The 16,363-nt window shown below is 41.5% G+C and overlaps 1 protein-coding gene across 2 annotated transcripts in view; it reads right to left on the reverse strand.

Moving 5' to 3' along the window:
• The window catches only part of LOC126356290 (double-strand-break repair protein rad21 homolog), a 71,799-nt gene that overhangs the window by 30,227 nt on the left and 25,209 nt on the right, over positions 1 to 16,363 (reverse strand). For both annotated transcript variants that reach the window (XM_050007197.1, XM_050007187.1), the window contains exons 6-9: positions 15,416 to 15,602; positions 5,824 to 6,053; positions 5,457 to 5,677; positions 1,248 to 1,427 (exon numbers count right to left, since the gene is read on the reverse strand). In XM_050007197.1, coding sequence (XP_049863154.1) covers positions 1,248 to 1,427; positions 5,457 to 5,677; positions 5,824 to 6,053; positions 15,416 to 15,602 — 818 coding nt within the window. The remainder of the gene's footprint in view (positions 1 to 1,247; positions 1,428 to 5,456; positions 5,678 to 5,823; positions 6,054 to 15,415; positions 15,603 to 16,363) is intronic.

The raw sequence follows: 16,363 nt of genomic DNA on the forward strand, positions 1-16,363 counted from the left end.
AATGTAAATTTAGGGTCTGTGTATACTACTGCTGTTTCTTTTAAGTTTTTCTATGCTCTTCACACCGATCCATTACATAGTAGGTGAGTAGTTGCCTTTCCCTTATTTTATGTATTGCTCCATCCCGGAATTTTCATTATTGTTACAAATTTACATACAATATCCTTGAGCAAACAAGTGTCATAGTACAAAACAAACAGTTGAGCCATAATTCGGAACAGTAACAACATAATTCTGTGACAGCTACATAAGAGAACAACAATCACCTAATAAAATAGGATCCTTGAGCTCTCACTTGTCAGAAATTTTTAATTCAAACGAATGACTTTACAAAAAATCACACATTTCCCTTCCATTTTCAAGCGTTATTCCATATAATGCGCTAGTGCAGATTTGCACCAGGAACATCCTGAGTGTATCGTGTAATCAGTCGATGTGAACCAGTCTCTAGTTCCAAACATGTACACCTGGGACACCCCTTAGGTGTATCGTGTAATAGGGACACAGTGTTAAAAACATTGTTCAGATGTTCACCATTTGCTCACACGAGATACAAAAGAATAGTGCCAACGAGACAAATGACGAGCATGATGGGCGTCACATCTCACGTTACTTGGGCACTGAAGCTGATGTTGACTCAAGCTGAGCACGGCTTTTTGGAGCCTGCGCAAATCCACAGAAAGGAAAACGAAGCATCTACACCAGTGGCTTAAACACTATAAAGAGGGAAATAATTGATTAGGTTTCCAAAAATATGAGCATTGCATCGAGGAAATCATTGTGTAGAGGAAACTTACTAAAGAGGAAACATACTAAAGAGATAACTTTAGCATTGTGTGTATGGGCTTCTGGTCGGAACCGAGAAGATGGACATAACATGGAGGAAAACATTATATGGAGAAACATTACACAGAGGTTTCACTGTATGTGTAATAAGTTTGATCATGTATATGTAATAACAACACCTAACTCATAAGTACACCAACTGTAAAAAGTTTCTTCCATAGAATCAAATAATAATTAAGAAAATATATGATCTGGATACAATACATCACCACTTAGCAATCAAACGTTATAACAGTGGACTGCTTCATGATACAGAGAAAATGAGCGCGCGCGCGCGCACACACACACACACACACACACACACACACACACACACACACACAACATTAAATCACTGCAACTAGTCAGAAATAATATTGCAGGTTACCCTTACCCTGAACAACATGTTCTGTTCTATTTACCTGATACTCTTCAGGTTCAACCAGTTTTCTTTTGCGAGTTGACCGACGGGGATCTTGTTGGACGAGCTCTGCTTCCCCTTCACGGACCTGTTCAAGAGCCATATCTTCTTCCCCTTCATCAACGCCCAATCCGAAGTCATAATTCTCAGCTGGGCGACTTGTGAGGTGTCTTTGGTAGTTCTGAATGGCAACATTACAAGAAGAATCAAACATACCTATATTTAATGCAAGCAAAAGTAGTTTCAAGAACGTGTTAATTTGTTTGCTCATTTATGTGACATCAGACCCTATCTTTGCCACTTATAAAACAAATGAAGAAAGGATGACTCTAAATCAAGTAACAGTGTGACACTGAAGTAAGAATATTCGAAAAGTTACCTCACCATAAAGCTGACAAATACAAGCGCAAATTTATGACAAAAGATTCTTTGAGATCATGCTCCATACAAGATGCATTTGACTAGCAGTTAAATTTAAAGAAAATATTATTGTTGCCAAGATAGATACGAAGCCCACTAGCTCTGCAGATGACGAAGAGATTGAAAAAATGTATGACGAGATAAAAGAAATTATTCTGATAGTGAAGAGAGACGAAAATTTAATAGTCGTGGGTGACTTGAATTCAATAGCAGGAAAAGGAAGAGATGGAAACGTAGTAGGTGAATATGGAATGGGTTTTAGGAATGAAAGAGGAAGCCGTCTGGTAGAATTTTGCACAGAGCATAACTTAATTATAGCTAACGCTTGGTTCAAGAATCATAAAAGAAGGTTGTATACATGGAAGAACCCTGGAGATACTAGACAGTTTCAGATAGATTATATAATGGTAAGACACACATTAAGGAACCAGGTTTTAAATAGTAAGACATTCCCAGGGGCAGATGTGGACTCTGACCACAATCTATTGGTTATGAACTGTAGATTAAAACTGAAGAAATTGCAAAAAGGTGGGAATATAAGGAGATGGGACTTGGATAAATTGACAGAACATGAGGTTGTAGAGAGTTTCAAGGAGAGCATCAGGGAACAATTGACAAGAATGGGGGAAAGAAGTACAGTACAAGACGAATGGATACATCTGAGAAATGAAATAGTGAATGCAGCAGATGATCAAGTAGGTAAAAAGATGAGGGCTAACAGAAATCCTTGGGTAACAGAAGAGATATTGAGTTTAAATGATGAAAGGAGAAAATATAAAATGCAGTAAATGAAGCAGGCAAAAAGGATTACAAATGTCTCAAAAATGATATCGACAGGAAGGGCAAAATGGCTAAGCACGCATGGCTAGAGGAGAAATGTAAGGATGTGGAGGCTTATCTCACTAGGGTTAAGATAGATACAGCCTACAGGAAAATTAGAGAGACCTTTGGAGAAAAGAGAGCCACTTGTATGAATATCAAGAGCTCCGATGGAAACCCAGTTCTAAGCAAAGAGAGGAAAGTAGAAAGGTGGAAGGAGTATATAGAGGGTTTATACAAGGGCGATGTACTTGAGGACAATATTATGGAAATGGAAGAGAATGTAGATGAGATTGGAGATACAATACTGCGTGAAGAGTTTGACAGAGCACTGAAAGACCTGAGTCGAAACAGGGCCCTGGGAGTAGACAACATTCCATTAGAACTACTGACGGCGTTGGGAGAGCCAGTCCTGACAAAACTCTACCATCTGGTGAGCAAGATGTATGAGACAGCTGGAATACCCACAGACTTCAAGAAGAATATAATAATCCCAATCCCAAAAAAAAAGCAGGTGTTGACAGATGTGAAAATTACCAAACTATCCGTTTAATAAGCCACAGCTGCAAAATACTAACACGAATGGATAAACTGGTAGAAGCCGACCTTGGGGAAACAAGTGTGGATTCCGTAGAAATGTTGTAACACGTGAGGCAATACTGACTCTACGACTTATCTTACAAAATAGATTAAGGAAACGCAAACCTACGTTTCTAGCATTTGTAGACCTAGAGAAAGCTTTTGACAACAATGACTGGAATACTCTCTTTCAAATTCTGAAGGTGGCAGGGGTAAAATACAGGGAGCGAATGGTTATTTACAATTTGTCCAGAAACCAGATGGCAGTTATAATAGTTGAGGGGCTTGAAAGGGAAGAGGTGGTTGGGAAGGGAGTGAGACAGGGTTGTAGCCTATCCCTGATGTTATTCAATCTGTATATTGAGCAAGCAGTAAAGGAAATAAAAGGAAATTCGGAGTAGGTATTAAAATCCATGGAGAAGAAATAAAAATGTTGAAGTTCGTCGATGACATTGTAATTCTGTCAGAAGCAGCAAAGGACCTGGAAGAGCAGCTGAACGGAATGGACAGTGCCTTGAAAGGAGGATATAAGATGATCAACAACAAAAGCAAAATGAGGATAATGGAGTGTAGTGAAATTAAATCAGGGTATTAGATTAGGAAATGAGACACTTAAAGTAGTAAATGTGTTTTGTTATTTGGGGAGCAAAACAACTGATGATGGTGAAAGTAGACAGGATATCAAATGTAGACTGGCAATGGCAAGGAAAGTATTTCTGAAAAAGAGATATTTGTTAACATCGAGTACAGATTTAAGCGTCAAAAGGCTTTTCTGAAAGTATTTGTATGGAGTGTTGCCATGTATGGAAGTGAAACATGGACAGTAAATAGTTTGGACAAGAAGAGAATAGAAGCTTTCGAAATGTGGTGCTACAGAAGAATGCCGAAGATTAGATGGGTAGATCATATAACTAATGAGGTGGTACTGAATAGGATTGGGGAGAAGAGAAATTTGTGGCTCAACTTTATTAGAAGAAGGGATCGATTGGTAGGACATATTCCAAGGCATCAAGGGATCACCAGTTTAGTATTGGAGCGCAGCGTGGAGGCTAAAAATCGTAGAGGGAGACCAAGAGATGACTACACTAAACAGATTCAAAAGAATGTAGGTTGCAGTAGGTATCGGGAGATGGAGAAGCTTGCACAGGATAGAGCAGCATGAAGAGCTGCATCAAACCAGTCTCTGGACTGAAGACCACAACAACAACAACAACAACAACAAATTTTTTTCTGCAACTAAAGTAATTTATATGGTACATGTGAAATGAACATACTAATTCCTTAAATATAGTGATCAGAAGTGACAAGCAACAAGCTTGACTTGGTCTTGATGTGAGGCTGAATAGTAAGACATATCAACAGAACACAAATTCTTACAAGATATATCAACAATGGTTCTGATGTGGGTACTTCTACAGCATCCTCTCCGTATACTGGGTTGTAGGAGTGGCTCCAAGGGAACCTGAAGGAGGGGTGAGGAAGGGATGAGGGGATGCAGCTGGTGAATGAATAAGGTACGGCAATGTAGAAGGTGAATAGATACAGCTGCCGATGTGTTTCGGTGTATGTGTTTCTGTAATGACAAGCAATTTGTTTTTAAAGTTTCGAAGCTCATGGTATTTAAAGGTATATGAAGAGCAGAAAGTTGCAAAATTTGTCTCAAAAGTAGAAACTTTTTAAGCATACAGAATAATTCATGCAATAACATTAAGCTGTGCAGAAATGAAACCAGCTGGATTAACTCACTGAAAAATTCTAGACATAGCCCCCCAACCTACACACACACACACACACACACACACACACACACACACACACACACACACACGAAAATCAACCTATCAATGGATCAACAATATAGCGTTTAGCTATTTACTGCCAAATTGCACGTCATTAGACAATTGTTTATCTACTGATAAATAAATTCTTCATTTATGTTCACATAACTTAAATAAGGCTTGTATCATCTAAAAGTAGTAACCTTGGCAAACATATGAAGCTGAAGTAGTCAACTGATGAATTCTTAGGTAATAAGCCAAGTAATAGCTTCAGTTTGGAAGGGACTTTTGACATATCTGTACATCCAAAACAAACATATTACTTGACTTACTTCCCAAAATGAATTCATCAACACAATTCATCACGAAAGCCTGCATTCACATGAAGTATTAGAATTCTGCCCTCCACAACACGTCCTCGATCTCTAGAAGTACACAAATTTGATGAGACTTGTGGGAAAATGCATCTATGTACTCTCAAGTCCAGAAAATAAGTTATGTACCACAAAAGAGATACATATACTCTAAAACATCATCTGTGAACACAAAGCAAATGAACTTTAACAGAAGTCAAACCTGGAAACAATTAATAACATACAACATTCAAACACTACCTTAAACAAAACACGTGCTGGAATGGGGCGCCCTGGTAGGGCAAACAACTTCTCCACTCCACCCGTTTCCTTCCAGTGCATCAATCTCTTAGTTGGTGGTGCAAGATCTAACGTAGTGACTATGTCACTTGTATCTGAAAGCTGAGCTTTCATTTCTTCTCCAGAAATATTCTTAATTTCATCCACAATCAGCTTCCGTTTCCGCTTTGTCTTAGTAAAACCTGTAATGAATCAAGAATGTCCACATTTCAGTATGTTGGCCATACAAAACACCATGGATAAGGAATAGTTTGAGCTCAACCCCCCTCCCCAATCACACAAACATTCCACAACTACTAATTATTCTGGAATTACACAAAAGTCTTGCCTTTTAATGCAGAAGCATCAACAGGCGCTAATGCAAAGCTCTCTTCTTCGTTATGCAGGAGAGTTGTTTGATCTTGCTGCTGACCAGCAACGTCTTCCAATCCAGCTTCCTGCTGGAAAACTGATGGTTCAGGTACAGGTGGTGGCTGCATCATAGGCTCCGCAGATGCAGGCCTTTCTGGCACTTGGCCAGGGACAGGTGTTGCTGGCCTTGATTCCCCACCAATACTACTACAATAGCAAAAACAAAAATCAATGTACACACATAAGAATCAAACACCACCCTAGAAAATGAATTAAAAATAATAAAAATACTGTCAATTTACTTTTAATTAAGTGTACCTCAAGTGTCGGCAGCGTAGGTTATCAAAATACACGTAACATGCATTTATAAAATCACAAAATGTTGCAGTAAAAAAAACTACTAGTTTAGCTTTTGCAGGGACATAAATATAGAGCTACTGCAAAACCATTCAATGAGTATCTAAATAATAAAAGCCATATTTTCAATCTACAATGATGCTGCATTAACTGTATACTCTTGAGTCACATTTTAGGGTTGCCAGTTACTATCCAAAGTAATAACAGCTTGAACCACTTGATACGCTGCAAGTCACAATCATGTTCTCATATGTGTCCACATCTATCTGGAGCCAAGCCGTCTGTAGTGCGTCCCACAGCTGTTGGAGGTTATGTGATGAAGGATTCACACAGAATAAAACATTGATCAAGGATATTCTACAAATGTCAAACTGGATAAAGATGTATGAAATTTGGAGACCAGTGCAATTAAGTACATGGTAGTCCAAAGCTGTTCCGTAAACTGTACACTTGGAGACCATGGTAGCTTGCTATGATCAAGTTTTTGGAACAGCTGCCACACAAAAAACTGATGTGATAGTAAATTTTATTGATCATTGCTGATTTCAAACTCCAACAGTTATTTTCATCTGGCTCCGATACATATATAAGCTTATGGCACACGTGCCAATGATCATATTCCAGTTGTCAGAAGAGTTCCAGGTGAGTTAAAAAAATTGCATTTATCAAATAATGATCCTAGCTCCTATCAAAGTAGTCCTCTTGGCTATCTATACACACTTGACAACATTTCTAGGAGGTCTTGGAAGCAAGCAGTGAAATTTTCAACTGCAACACTTGTAAGCTCATTTGTCACAGGCCATTGTATATCTATGATATCCTGATTATGCTTTCCTCTCACTCTACTTTTCACTCCCAGAAACAAGAAAATATTGCAGGGCCAGAGGTTGGGTGAATCCAGGATGGCAATAACAGAATGTCTGGCCAGATACTTGGTAAATAAGTATGGGGGTCTTGCATTGTAATGCAGTAAGAACCGGTCCTGAGTGTGGCACAAACCACGGTGGAGACAACGAACTGCTTGTCACAAGACTTCAATGTAGAGTTCAGTTCGCTGTCTGACCTGGAGGAACATACTAATCCTCTCCCATCAAAGAATGCTATCAATGTATTCTCTGTTCTTGAAGGTTGTCGTTTGACGCTTTTTTTGAGGCTGGTGATCCACGAATTCCGTCATTCAGCACTCTGAAACTTCGTTTGAGGGTCATAGTGGTAGCACTAACTTTCATACCACGCAATAATCTTCAACAGAAATGTGGGATCACACCTGGCTCTATCCAGTAGTACAGCAGAACTTCTTCGCCTTTCCTCTTTCTGTTCGTCTTTGAGGACCGAGTTTTGCATTAAATTTCTGCTTTCTTAAATCTTTGTGTAAAATTTTATGACATACATCATGGTTCTTCTGATATTGCACGGACAGTTACATGATGGTTCTATGCAATAACTGCTTTGCATGCACCACGTTTGCATCGGTGTGTGATGTAGACAAGTGACCAGCTCTGGGATTGTTTTGCACTGAATCTCTGAAATTCACAAAACCTTTTGGGTCATTCGAAAATACAACTTATTCAAACTTCCACACCATCACATGCTTGCTTAACCATTGTCCATGTTTCGCTAAGGGTTTTCCTGAGCTTAATGTTCACTCATTGCTCACAATTAGCATCCACTGTGTCACCGTAACTAATGTGCCAAGAACCCAAATGGTGTGTTGATAAGCACACCCCTGTCATCGTGTGTGTGTGTGTGTGTGTGTGTGTGTGTGTGTGTGTGTGTGTGTGTGTGTAAACATGGCCAAGGTAATTTCAAGGATGCACACATACCATGTAACATGTAAACATTTATTCCTTCTTAGTACCGCAAACTCAGAAATAAAGAAAACCTGTCCAGGAACTTTTCTGACAAAGGGGGTATTATATAAAAGACAGCTGTGAGCAATATGTACACACTGTTTCCTATTAATTCACCAGTGCAGCAAATGACACACTTTAGTTGCAAGATTATTTAGGTGGTAATCATAACGTGATCCGACGCTGTGTGGGTGATTCAACAGAAAGTTACATTTCAGTCAGTACTTTACAAGTATGTGCATAGTCATCATAGGCTTCATTCACACAAACAATATGTTACTGGCAGCTCATGTCATTTTCTCACGTTACAGCAGTGTTGGCGCAACAATGAAGCCACACACACCATGGCAGTAACGCAGTGAGAGGATTGTGCTCACCAGCCATCGCTGCATTGCAGCGATCTTGCCGATTGCCGTGAATCATCTGTTGTTATTGGTGAATGTGGCAGTGCATATGCGATTGCAACCAGCCATGGATACAACTGGTTCGGATGTTAAATTTTTCATTGAAGGGGTGAAAACATACCCTACTAGAACATGGGATACAGCTCGTGAGGAGTATCAGGATAAGATTAAGAATAGAGATGCATGGTTTCACGTGTGTCAAGTTTTGTGAGGGCGTTGTTGTGAAATCAAATCAGGAGAGAAATTATATACTGTAGGTAAACTATTTTGTGTCTGTGTTCTAGTGGTGGTGTTTTTTATTGAATGTGGCTATTTAAAACTTAAAACAGCACTAAGCAGCAAATGTTTTGCTCTCAGGTGAACAACCCTTCAGCTTGGTGAAAACATTCAATTAACAATTACAGTGTAAAGTAAATTATTTTACCGTGGCTCATTCAATGTAATCAATGCTTTACTGTGCTACAACCACAAAACACATAATTGTACACATTTCATTAATGATAAAAACTGAATAGTCTTCCATGTTTGGGGATAAATCGATCCAGTATTCACTAAGACTGTTATGAAACAGATTTAGATACATTTGTCTTGCAATGGTAATTTGCCAGCTATGTCTATAAAGTAATCAGTACATTTACTCTAATTTTAAGAGAACTCCTCTCTTGGGTTGATTGGATTTCATTGTTCAGATTACACAGTCTGCTACTCAAATCCCTTGGCATTTTTCAACCACCTTTCCTCTGTGAATTTCAGTATGGACTCTTAGTGTAAAACTTTCTACGCAGCTTTACCAACTTCCCTTACTATTTTATAAACTGTGGTGTGGCTGATTCTGTAGTGTTAAATCAGGTGATTGCCTGGTTCAACAATTTAAAGGACCAAACTATGAGGTCATCATATCCTCCTATCTGAGCAGGCGAGTCACCAAAACTACACAGAAAAGGTGTGCAAAATCTATGGAAAGAAAACCCTGATGTCTACCGGAGGCCCTCAAAGGCAGAAAATGTAATGGGGAGACACATCACCAACCACTTAATAGAGGTACCACCCAACGATACACAGAAAAGACTAGCGACATGGACAGGATGAGAGAAGCACCAGAAAACACAGAAAGAACATCAAGTAAAAACACAACATGCAAGAAGGGTGAAGAAGAGCAAAATAAAGGATAGGGCAAGGCTGGAGCACACCACCAAGCCCAACCAGCCATTACCTGGTTGGGCCAGAGGAGGTAACAACACATCCTAAAAGCCCCTCAATGGGCTTACACAGTGGTAAAAACACTCTACAGGAATAAACCATAAAACCAAGTCAGCTGCTGAGCCATCACTCGCTAACACCAGTGGTATCAAGTCAGAAATATTACGAATGCGCTGCAGAGCGGCTTTGAAAAGTGTGGGCTACTGTCAAACGTGCACTATACTGACAGTGAGGTGGATCATTGCGACAGAGGAAATGACCATGAGTCAGCCAAGTATGGCCAATGCCAAACTAGCAAAGGACAATGAAGTCCTTGCGAGGGGTCTGCATGAAGCACCTAAACAATTACGTGATCTTGTTTATAACCCATAGTTTGTTCGGCGAAATCAGAACATGCAATTTCATATTCAAAATCCTTATAACTTCGTGTTATAACTGAAGGTCAAGAAGTGGCTTGCCAGAAGCCAATTTGGGCAGCCTGTGAGCGAGTTAATTCCCTGGGGTCCCAATGTGACCTGGGGTCCAGACAAAGACCACCGAGCAGCCACACTGTTTTGAGGGCAAAAAAGGAAATCCTAGATAGTCAGAAGCAAGGGATCATGAGGGTAACACGGGTCACGACCTTGTAAACTACTCAAGAAGTCGTTACTGATAAGGAAGGACTCACCTGTACAGCAATGGATAAGGTCAAAAGCACGAGAGATCACTACAAACTTCACAATGAAAAAACTGCAGCCATCTGCCAAGGAGTGGAGTTCATTACATCCTGCATGAACGTAAGCGAAGCAAATGTGACTGTCAACCACTGAACTATCACTGTACACTACTTCCGAACCCCAAAATGCGCAGAGAATGGAGAAGAACTGGCAGCGGAAGGCCTCAGGCAGAGTTGGGTCTTTCAGACCTTGTAAGAGATCAAGACAGAGCTGTGGACGGGGGATGTATCAGGGTGGTGTGCGAGAGAAGAAGAGATGGTAGTGGGGGAAACCAGGAGATCTGAAAAAAGGGACCGGATGAAGATGGCGTCTGCAACTGTAACCCCAGACCTGGTCTGTCGTTGCGGGAGGCAGGCCTCTGTATCTGAGAACAGGATACGGTAGTTCGGGTGCTCCAGGGAGCAGCTAATGTGTAACACGTAAGTGATCAACTGTTATTGGTGTAAAATCCACAACTGTGGAACCACAAACTCTGCTAGCAGGCTGATTATGGGGCTAGTCCGAAACACGTCTGTTGCTAGTCGTCCTCCAAAAAGGTGTATTGGGTGCAGTACATATAATGTCAAAGGTGATTCTGGGTCATATGCAAGACTCTCATAATCTGGACATGACTGGACCAATGTTTTGTACAGTCAGAGCAAAGTAGAGTAGAGTAGGGTGGCCCACATCTCAGCTGGTATTGCTGAGGCACTGACAAGTGTTGAGGTGTGACCAACATGTGTGCTTCACTGCCAATATGTTTGCTTTGTTGACGAAGATGGGAAAGCTATGTCAACCGGGCACCAGCACCAGTCCTAAAAAACAATGAGAGTCCACCACATTCAGGAACTGGTCATCAAGGCACAGACCCGCAGGGAAAGCCCTATATGCCAGTGACAGAAATACATAACACAGGTCTTGGCAGCCGAAAACTGAAAACCATGAGTGAGAGCTTGTGCTCATTGTATGGCTTCCAACAGCTTGTGTTCAGCAACACCCATCGGTAATGAACCAAAAAAAGTCATCAGTATACAACAAGGAGGGAGAACATAGGTCCCACAGCTGCCACAAGACCACTAATAGCAACTAAATTTGAATGACACACAAAACAGACCCTTGAGGAATGCCATTCTCTTGCAGATGAGAAGTGCTACAGGAGGCACCAACCTGAAAAGTGCAACATGAAGAAAGTTCTGGATAGGCATCAGCCTGTAGCTGATAAGTTCCAGATAAAAACAGGGAGCATGCCACCAAGGTCCCACTCATGTTGTCAACATGTTGTGGTGCCATGTAGTATTTTAAGCTCTATGCAGATCAAAAAAAGACTGCAATAAGGCGTTGACAACAGGCAAACACTGTTCGGACTGCAGATTTCAAGTGTATTAAATTATCTGCAATAGAAAGGTCTGAGCAAAAAACCACCCTGGGTCGAATCCAAAAGGTCATAGGATTTAAGGACCAATATAGCCTTTGACTCACCACACATTCAAGTAATTTGCAGAAGGCACTGGTTAACTGACTGGACAAAGCTGTCTGTCTGAAGAGGCAGTTGACCCTATTGCAAAATGAAATAACATTTCTTTCTCACCAGTGGGAAGGGAAGTGCCCCTTGCTCTAGGAACAGTTAAAAAAAGGCAAGTATATGCCGTTGGCTACCCACTGAAAAGTGTTGAAGCATTTGGTTGAGCACACGGCCCGTTTCAGGGCAAAGAGCAAGAGTATTGGTGAATTCACACTCTCTAAACAGGGTGTTATGAGACTCTGGGCAGTGGGAAATGAAAGATAAAGGGAGTTGTTCCAGACTGTTTTTGTGAAGACTGAGTGCAGGCAAATATTGGACCAATGCTGAGGCCTGAGCAAAATGCTCAGCGATACGAGTCTGGGTGGGTGAGGATGACACTATTCAGGGAAATTCCCAAGACACTTGTAGGAGGATAGCACCCAAAAATGTGTCTGATCTTTTCTCATACCTGCAAAGAGGAAGTATGCGGCCCGATGGCAGTGACATATTGTTTCCAATAATTCTGTTTTTGGCATTTCATAAGATAACGGGCCTAGGCACAAAGACGTTAAAAGGCAAGGAGGGAGTTAGAGGGCATAACAGCAGTCTTTAATAGCCACAGAAATTTCTGGGATCCACGAGAGACAGTCTTCAGTCTGGGAGAACCTAAGGAAATGGGAATCACTGAAGCAGCTGTTGAATTCTGAACTCCCCATTCAGAGGAATCTAGGGCTACAGATGGAAAGATAAATGGTTGAGAAAGTGCCGTGTCCCACACGTGTGTGGGAGGTCCAGTGTTGTGAAGGAAGAGATCAAGCCCTGCCAGCAGGTCTTCAACAATGTGTTCCACACTACAGTGTGCGGGAGGTCCAGTGTTGTGGAGGCAAAGATCAAGCCTTGCCAGCAGGTATTCAACGATCCAACCCGTCAGTGATCACAGTACCACGATTATGGGTATTAAAATCTCCAAGGAGAAGGAAGGGACGTGGCAGCTGTGTAAGGAGGGTAAGAAGAGCATGAAGCACAGGAGGCCAATCTGGAGGCAGATAACGATTGCATCTGTTACCTCAGAATCTAAACGGATCTTTACGGCCACCACTTCCAGTGTGGTTTGAAAACGAACCCACAAACTAACAATTTCCCTGCAGACAAACATATAGAAACCACTGGAGGCTCACAAAGGGCCGACCCGGTTCTGGCAAGAGACTTGGAAAACATGAAGATTTGCAAATGGGTATCCATGAAATAAGATTGCTGGAATACAACACAAGGCACAAAGTAGACAGAAAGAAGGGATTGCAATTTTGGAAGATGACAATAGTAACAATTACAGTTCCTTTGAAGGAGAGCAGTACTAGAGTAAAAATTGACATTGAACAGGCCAGAATCAATTACTGTGCTAAGTCAGTATCCATCACCAGTAAGGGTGTAGTGACATGCACAAATGGAAGAGACCAGACTCTCATTGATATGGAGGGGTCGATACCCACTCAGATGTTAGGAGGAGAGGAGGATGGGGGTGGCTTGCCATCTTCTTCTCCTTTGGAGGGTGTGAGGAAGTGTGGTTGGGGAGGGAGAGGGAGAGGGAGAGGGAGAGGGAGAGGGGGAGAGAGAGAGAGAGAGAGAGAGAGAGAGAGAGAGAGAGAGAGAGAGAGAGTGTTCACAGCAATATTGGGATCTGAAAGGGCATAAGTGGCTGTGAGGCCCACAGAGCATGAGTCCTGCATCCGACTTAAAGTAACAAGCTTCTTGCCCCCGGCAAAGAAGAAGCTTTCTTCTCCAGCCAAGAGCAAGGAACAGTTCTGTGAAAGGAGGGTGCAGGAACTACCAGGGAGGAGTAAAGGAAGGGAGACAGGATGGAGGTAAGTTGGAAGAAGGAGGAGGAAGGTGTGCAACAGAAGCAAAGGCAGACATTCAAAGATACTAGGTGGAGATGGCCAAAACTCTGTCAGGCCTCCTGAATCTTCCTTTCCTTTTTATAGAGCGAGGAGAATATGGACTGCAACAGTTCACACACTTGGGCGGTGGTGTGCAAGGACTCCCCACAATGAGAGCAGCTGCAGCTGCCGCAAATAGGAGTCACCTCACTCATGAAGATATGAGACTAAAACAGACACACCAGCAACAGCACATGGCAGGTGGGATATAGGGATTCATATCGCAATAGTAAACCAAAACGTTGACTTTTTCCGGAAGGGTACCCCTCTCAAAATCTAGGATGAAAGTGGTGGTACCAATACAATTGTCCTTAGGACCTATCTGGATTCACTGGACAAAATAAATGCTGCACCGTGCCTGATTAGATCAAAATTCCTTATCAGATTCGAGGAGGAGGTCCTTCTGGAAAATAAAAGCCTGTGTCATATTTAAGGAATCATGAGGAATAATGCTCACCTTTTTGTTTCCTAAGTGCTCACAATCACAAAGAAGCTTACTGACTGGCAGAAGAGGTTCTGATCAGCAGGGAACCAGATCACATCTTACTAAGGGAGGCTACTTCCCCAAACTTATCTTCAATGTCTTCTACAAAAAAAATACTTCTAGGCATACATGGGACAGTGACAGCTCAGGTACAAGAAGTATGATCCCTGTGTTGCCAGAAGGCTACATAACAGCCCCACCACATGGGCTAGCTACTGTGTACCATGCTGGTGACCTAGCAGGTGGCTGGGGCAGGGGGGAAGGAGGGGGAGGAGTCAGAGCTAAGGTGAGGAAGAAGGGGGACAGGAGAGGAATCTATGCCAAAGATGCTAGGTTGGGAGTTCTTCCCCAAATGGCTCACACTATGGAAACAATTTTGAAAGGGAGGCTAAACTACCAAGGGATATCAGAAAAGTTTTTTTTTTTCAAAAAAAGGGAGAATGGAAAAGCAAGATAAGATCATACACAGCAGTACCGAGGGAATAGCTGGGCTTGTCATAAAGGGAGAGACCCAAGGGAGAAAGAGGAGGTGGAGTGGGAGCAACTAGGATGGGAGCGGGTAGACATGAGGATGAGAAAACAGCCTGGAAAGGAAGAGCGGTGGCAATAACGCAGGGCCCCGTGCATGCGACACACATACCCACAAGAGAGCTGCCCCCCCCCCCCCCCCCCCCGAGGGTTAATACAGATCAATCTGTGTACAGCCACTACTCAGATAATTAGAAAAGAAGAACTGTTAGCATTACTGCTGTTGCTTTAGCGTTAATTCACAAAAGATTGTACATTCATTTCAAAACAAGGACTGTAGTTTAAATTTCTATTAAATCTATAGACAGTGTCGCAAATGTTCTTTTCATCAGCTGTGAACTTAACGTTGGGTGAATCCAAACCATCCTGTTGCACTTCTTAATGTGTTCATAAACAAAATAAGCAAACAATACCTGCTTTCTTCTGTCTATGTGCATACTGGATGGCTTCCAATCAAGTACTGCTTCGTGATTATCACTACGATGCCGCCGTGTGTGCACAGAAACAGTTTCCAAGACTGCAATAATTACTCTCAGCTGGTGGTACAATGATTTTTCACCAAAATAACAAGAATGTTCAATAAGAGAACTTCAGGATATAATTAAGGTCTTACCTGCGGCCACCCACTGAAGGGGGTCCTCCGAAGTGGTCACCCATGTCATCATCACTATCCTGAGGCTCAGCAACCTCTGGTGGCTTCGGAGGCTCTTCTGGTGGCTGCAGTGAACTTGTCTCAACTGCAGGGACTTCTGCAGGCATGGGTGCCTCATCAAACAGGCCTCCTTCAAAAAGCCCACCAGCTGCAACAAAGCAAAAAACAAATCACATACTTCATTTCACTAAAAAGTTTAAAGTTGTGTCATAAATAATAATAGCTAAATCCTTAGATACGAGCGCACTCAGGCTGGGGACAGAAATTGGCTTGTCACCTTCCTTGGAACCATCCCACTATTTGGCAAACCAATTTAGGGGAATCAAAGAATACAGAAATACGGAAGGTCAAACAGCGATCCGAACCACTGTCCTCACAAATGTGACTAAGGGGTCTTACCACTCATTACAGACAAACATTTTCTGAAAACTGTAATGAACAAATGCATCTTACAAACTAGTGGATAGTACTGATACTGAATGGCTCCTATGCTACCTTGGAAAGTATAACTGTGATAATATATTGGTTTTTGTTCTGGCTTGCATTTAATTGTGGTAATGCAATAATGTAAAAGCCTGGATAAAATACAATATGTGATATGACTTAACAATCGGTCACTGTACACATATACAAGACGTGATTGCAGCTGTTATTCTTCTTATTTATGGATTAAGATTGATTGATTGCATCGTGAACTTAATGCTTGGAAGAGCCAACACAATTCAATGCACAACAACGTACAACACTGATGAACTTGAGTGATACTAGTACTACTGAATAACACAAAATAACTTGTGCCTAAAAATGGTTTATGATGTGAAACACAAAAAATTTTGAATAATTCTGAAGAATCTGTAGTCTTAATAAGATGTGATGAAACAAATATTCTCTCTTTTCCTAAGATTAAAC

The sequence above is a fragment of the Schistocerca gregaria genome, chromosome 1 (assembly GCF_023897955.1).
Source record: "Schistocerca gregaria isolate iqSchGreg1 chromosome 1, iqSchGreg1.2, whole genome shotgun sequence".
In the NCBI taxonomy this organism is placed as follows: Eukaryota; Metazoa; Arthropoda; class Insecta; order Orthoptera; family Acrididae; genus Schistocerca; species Schistocerca gregaria.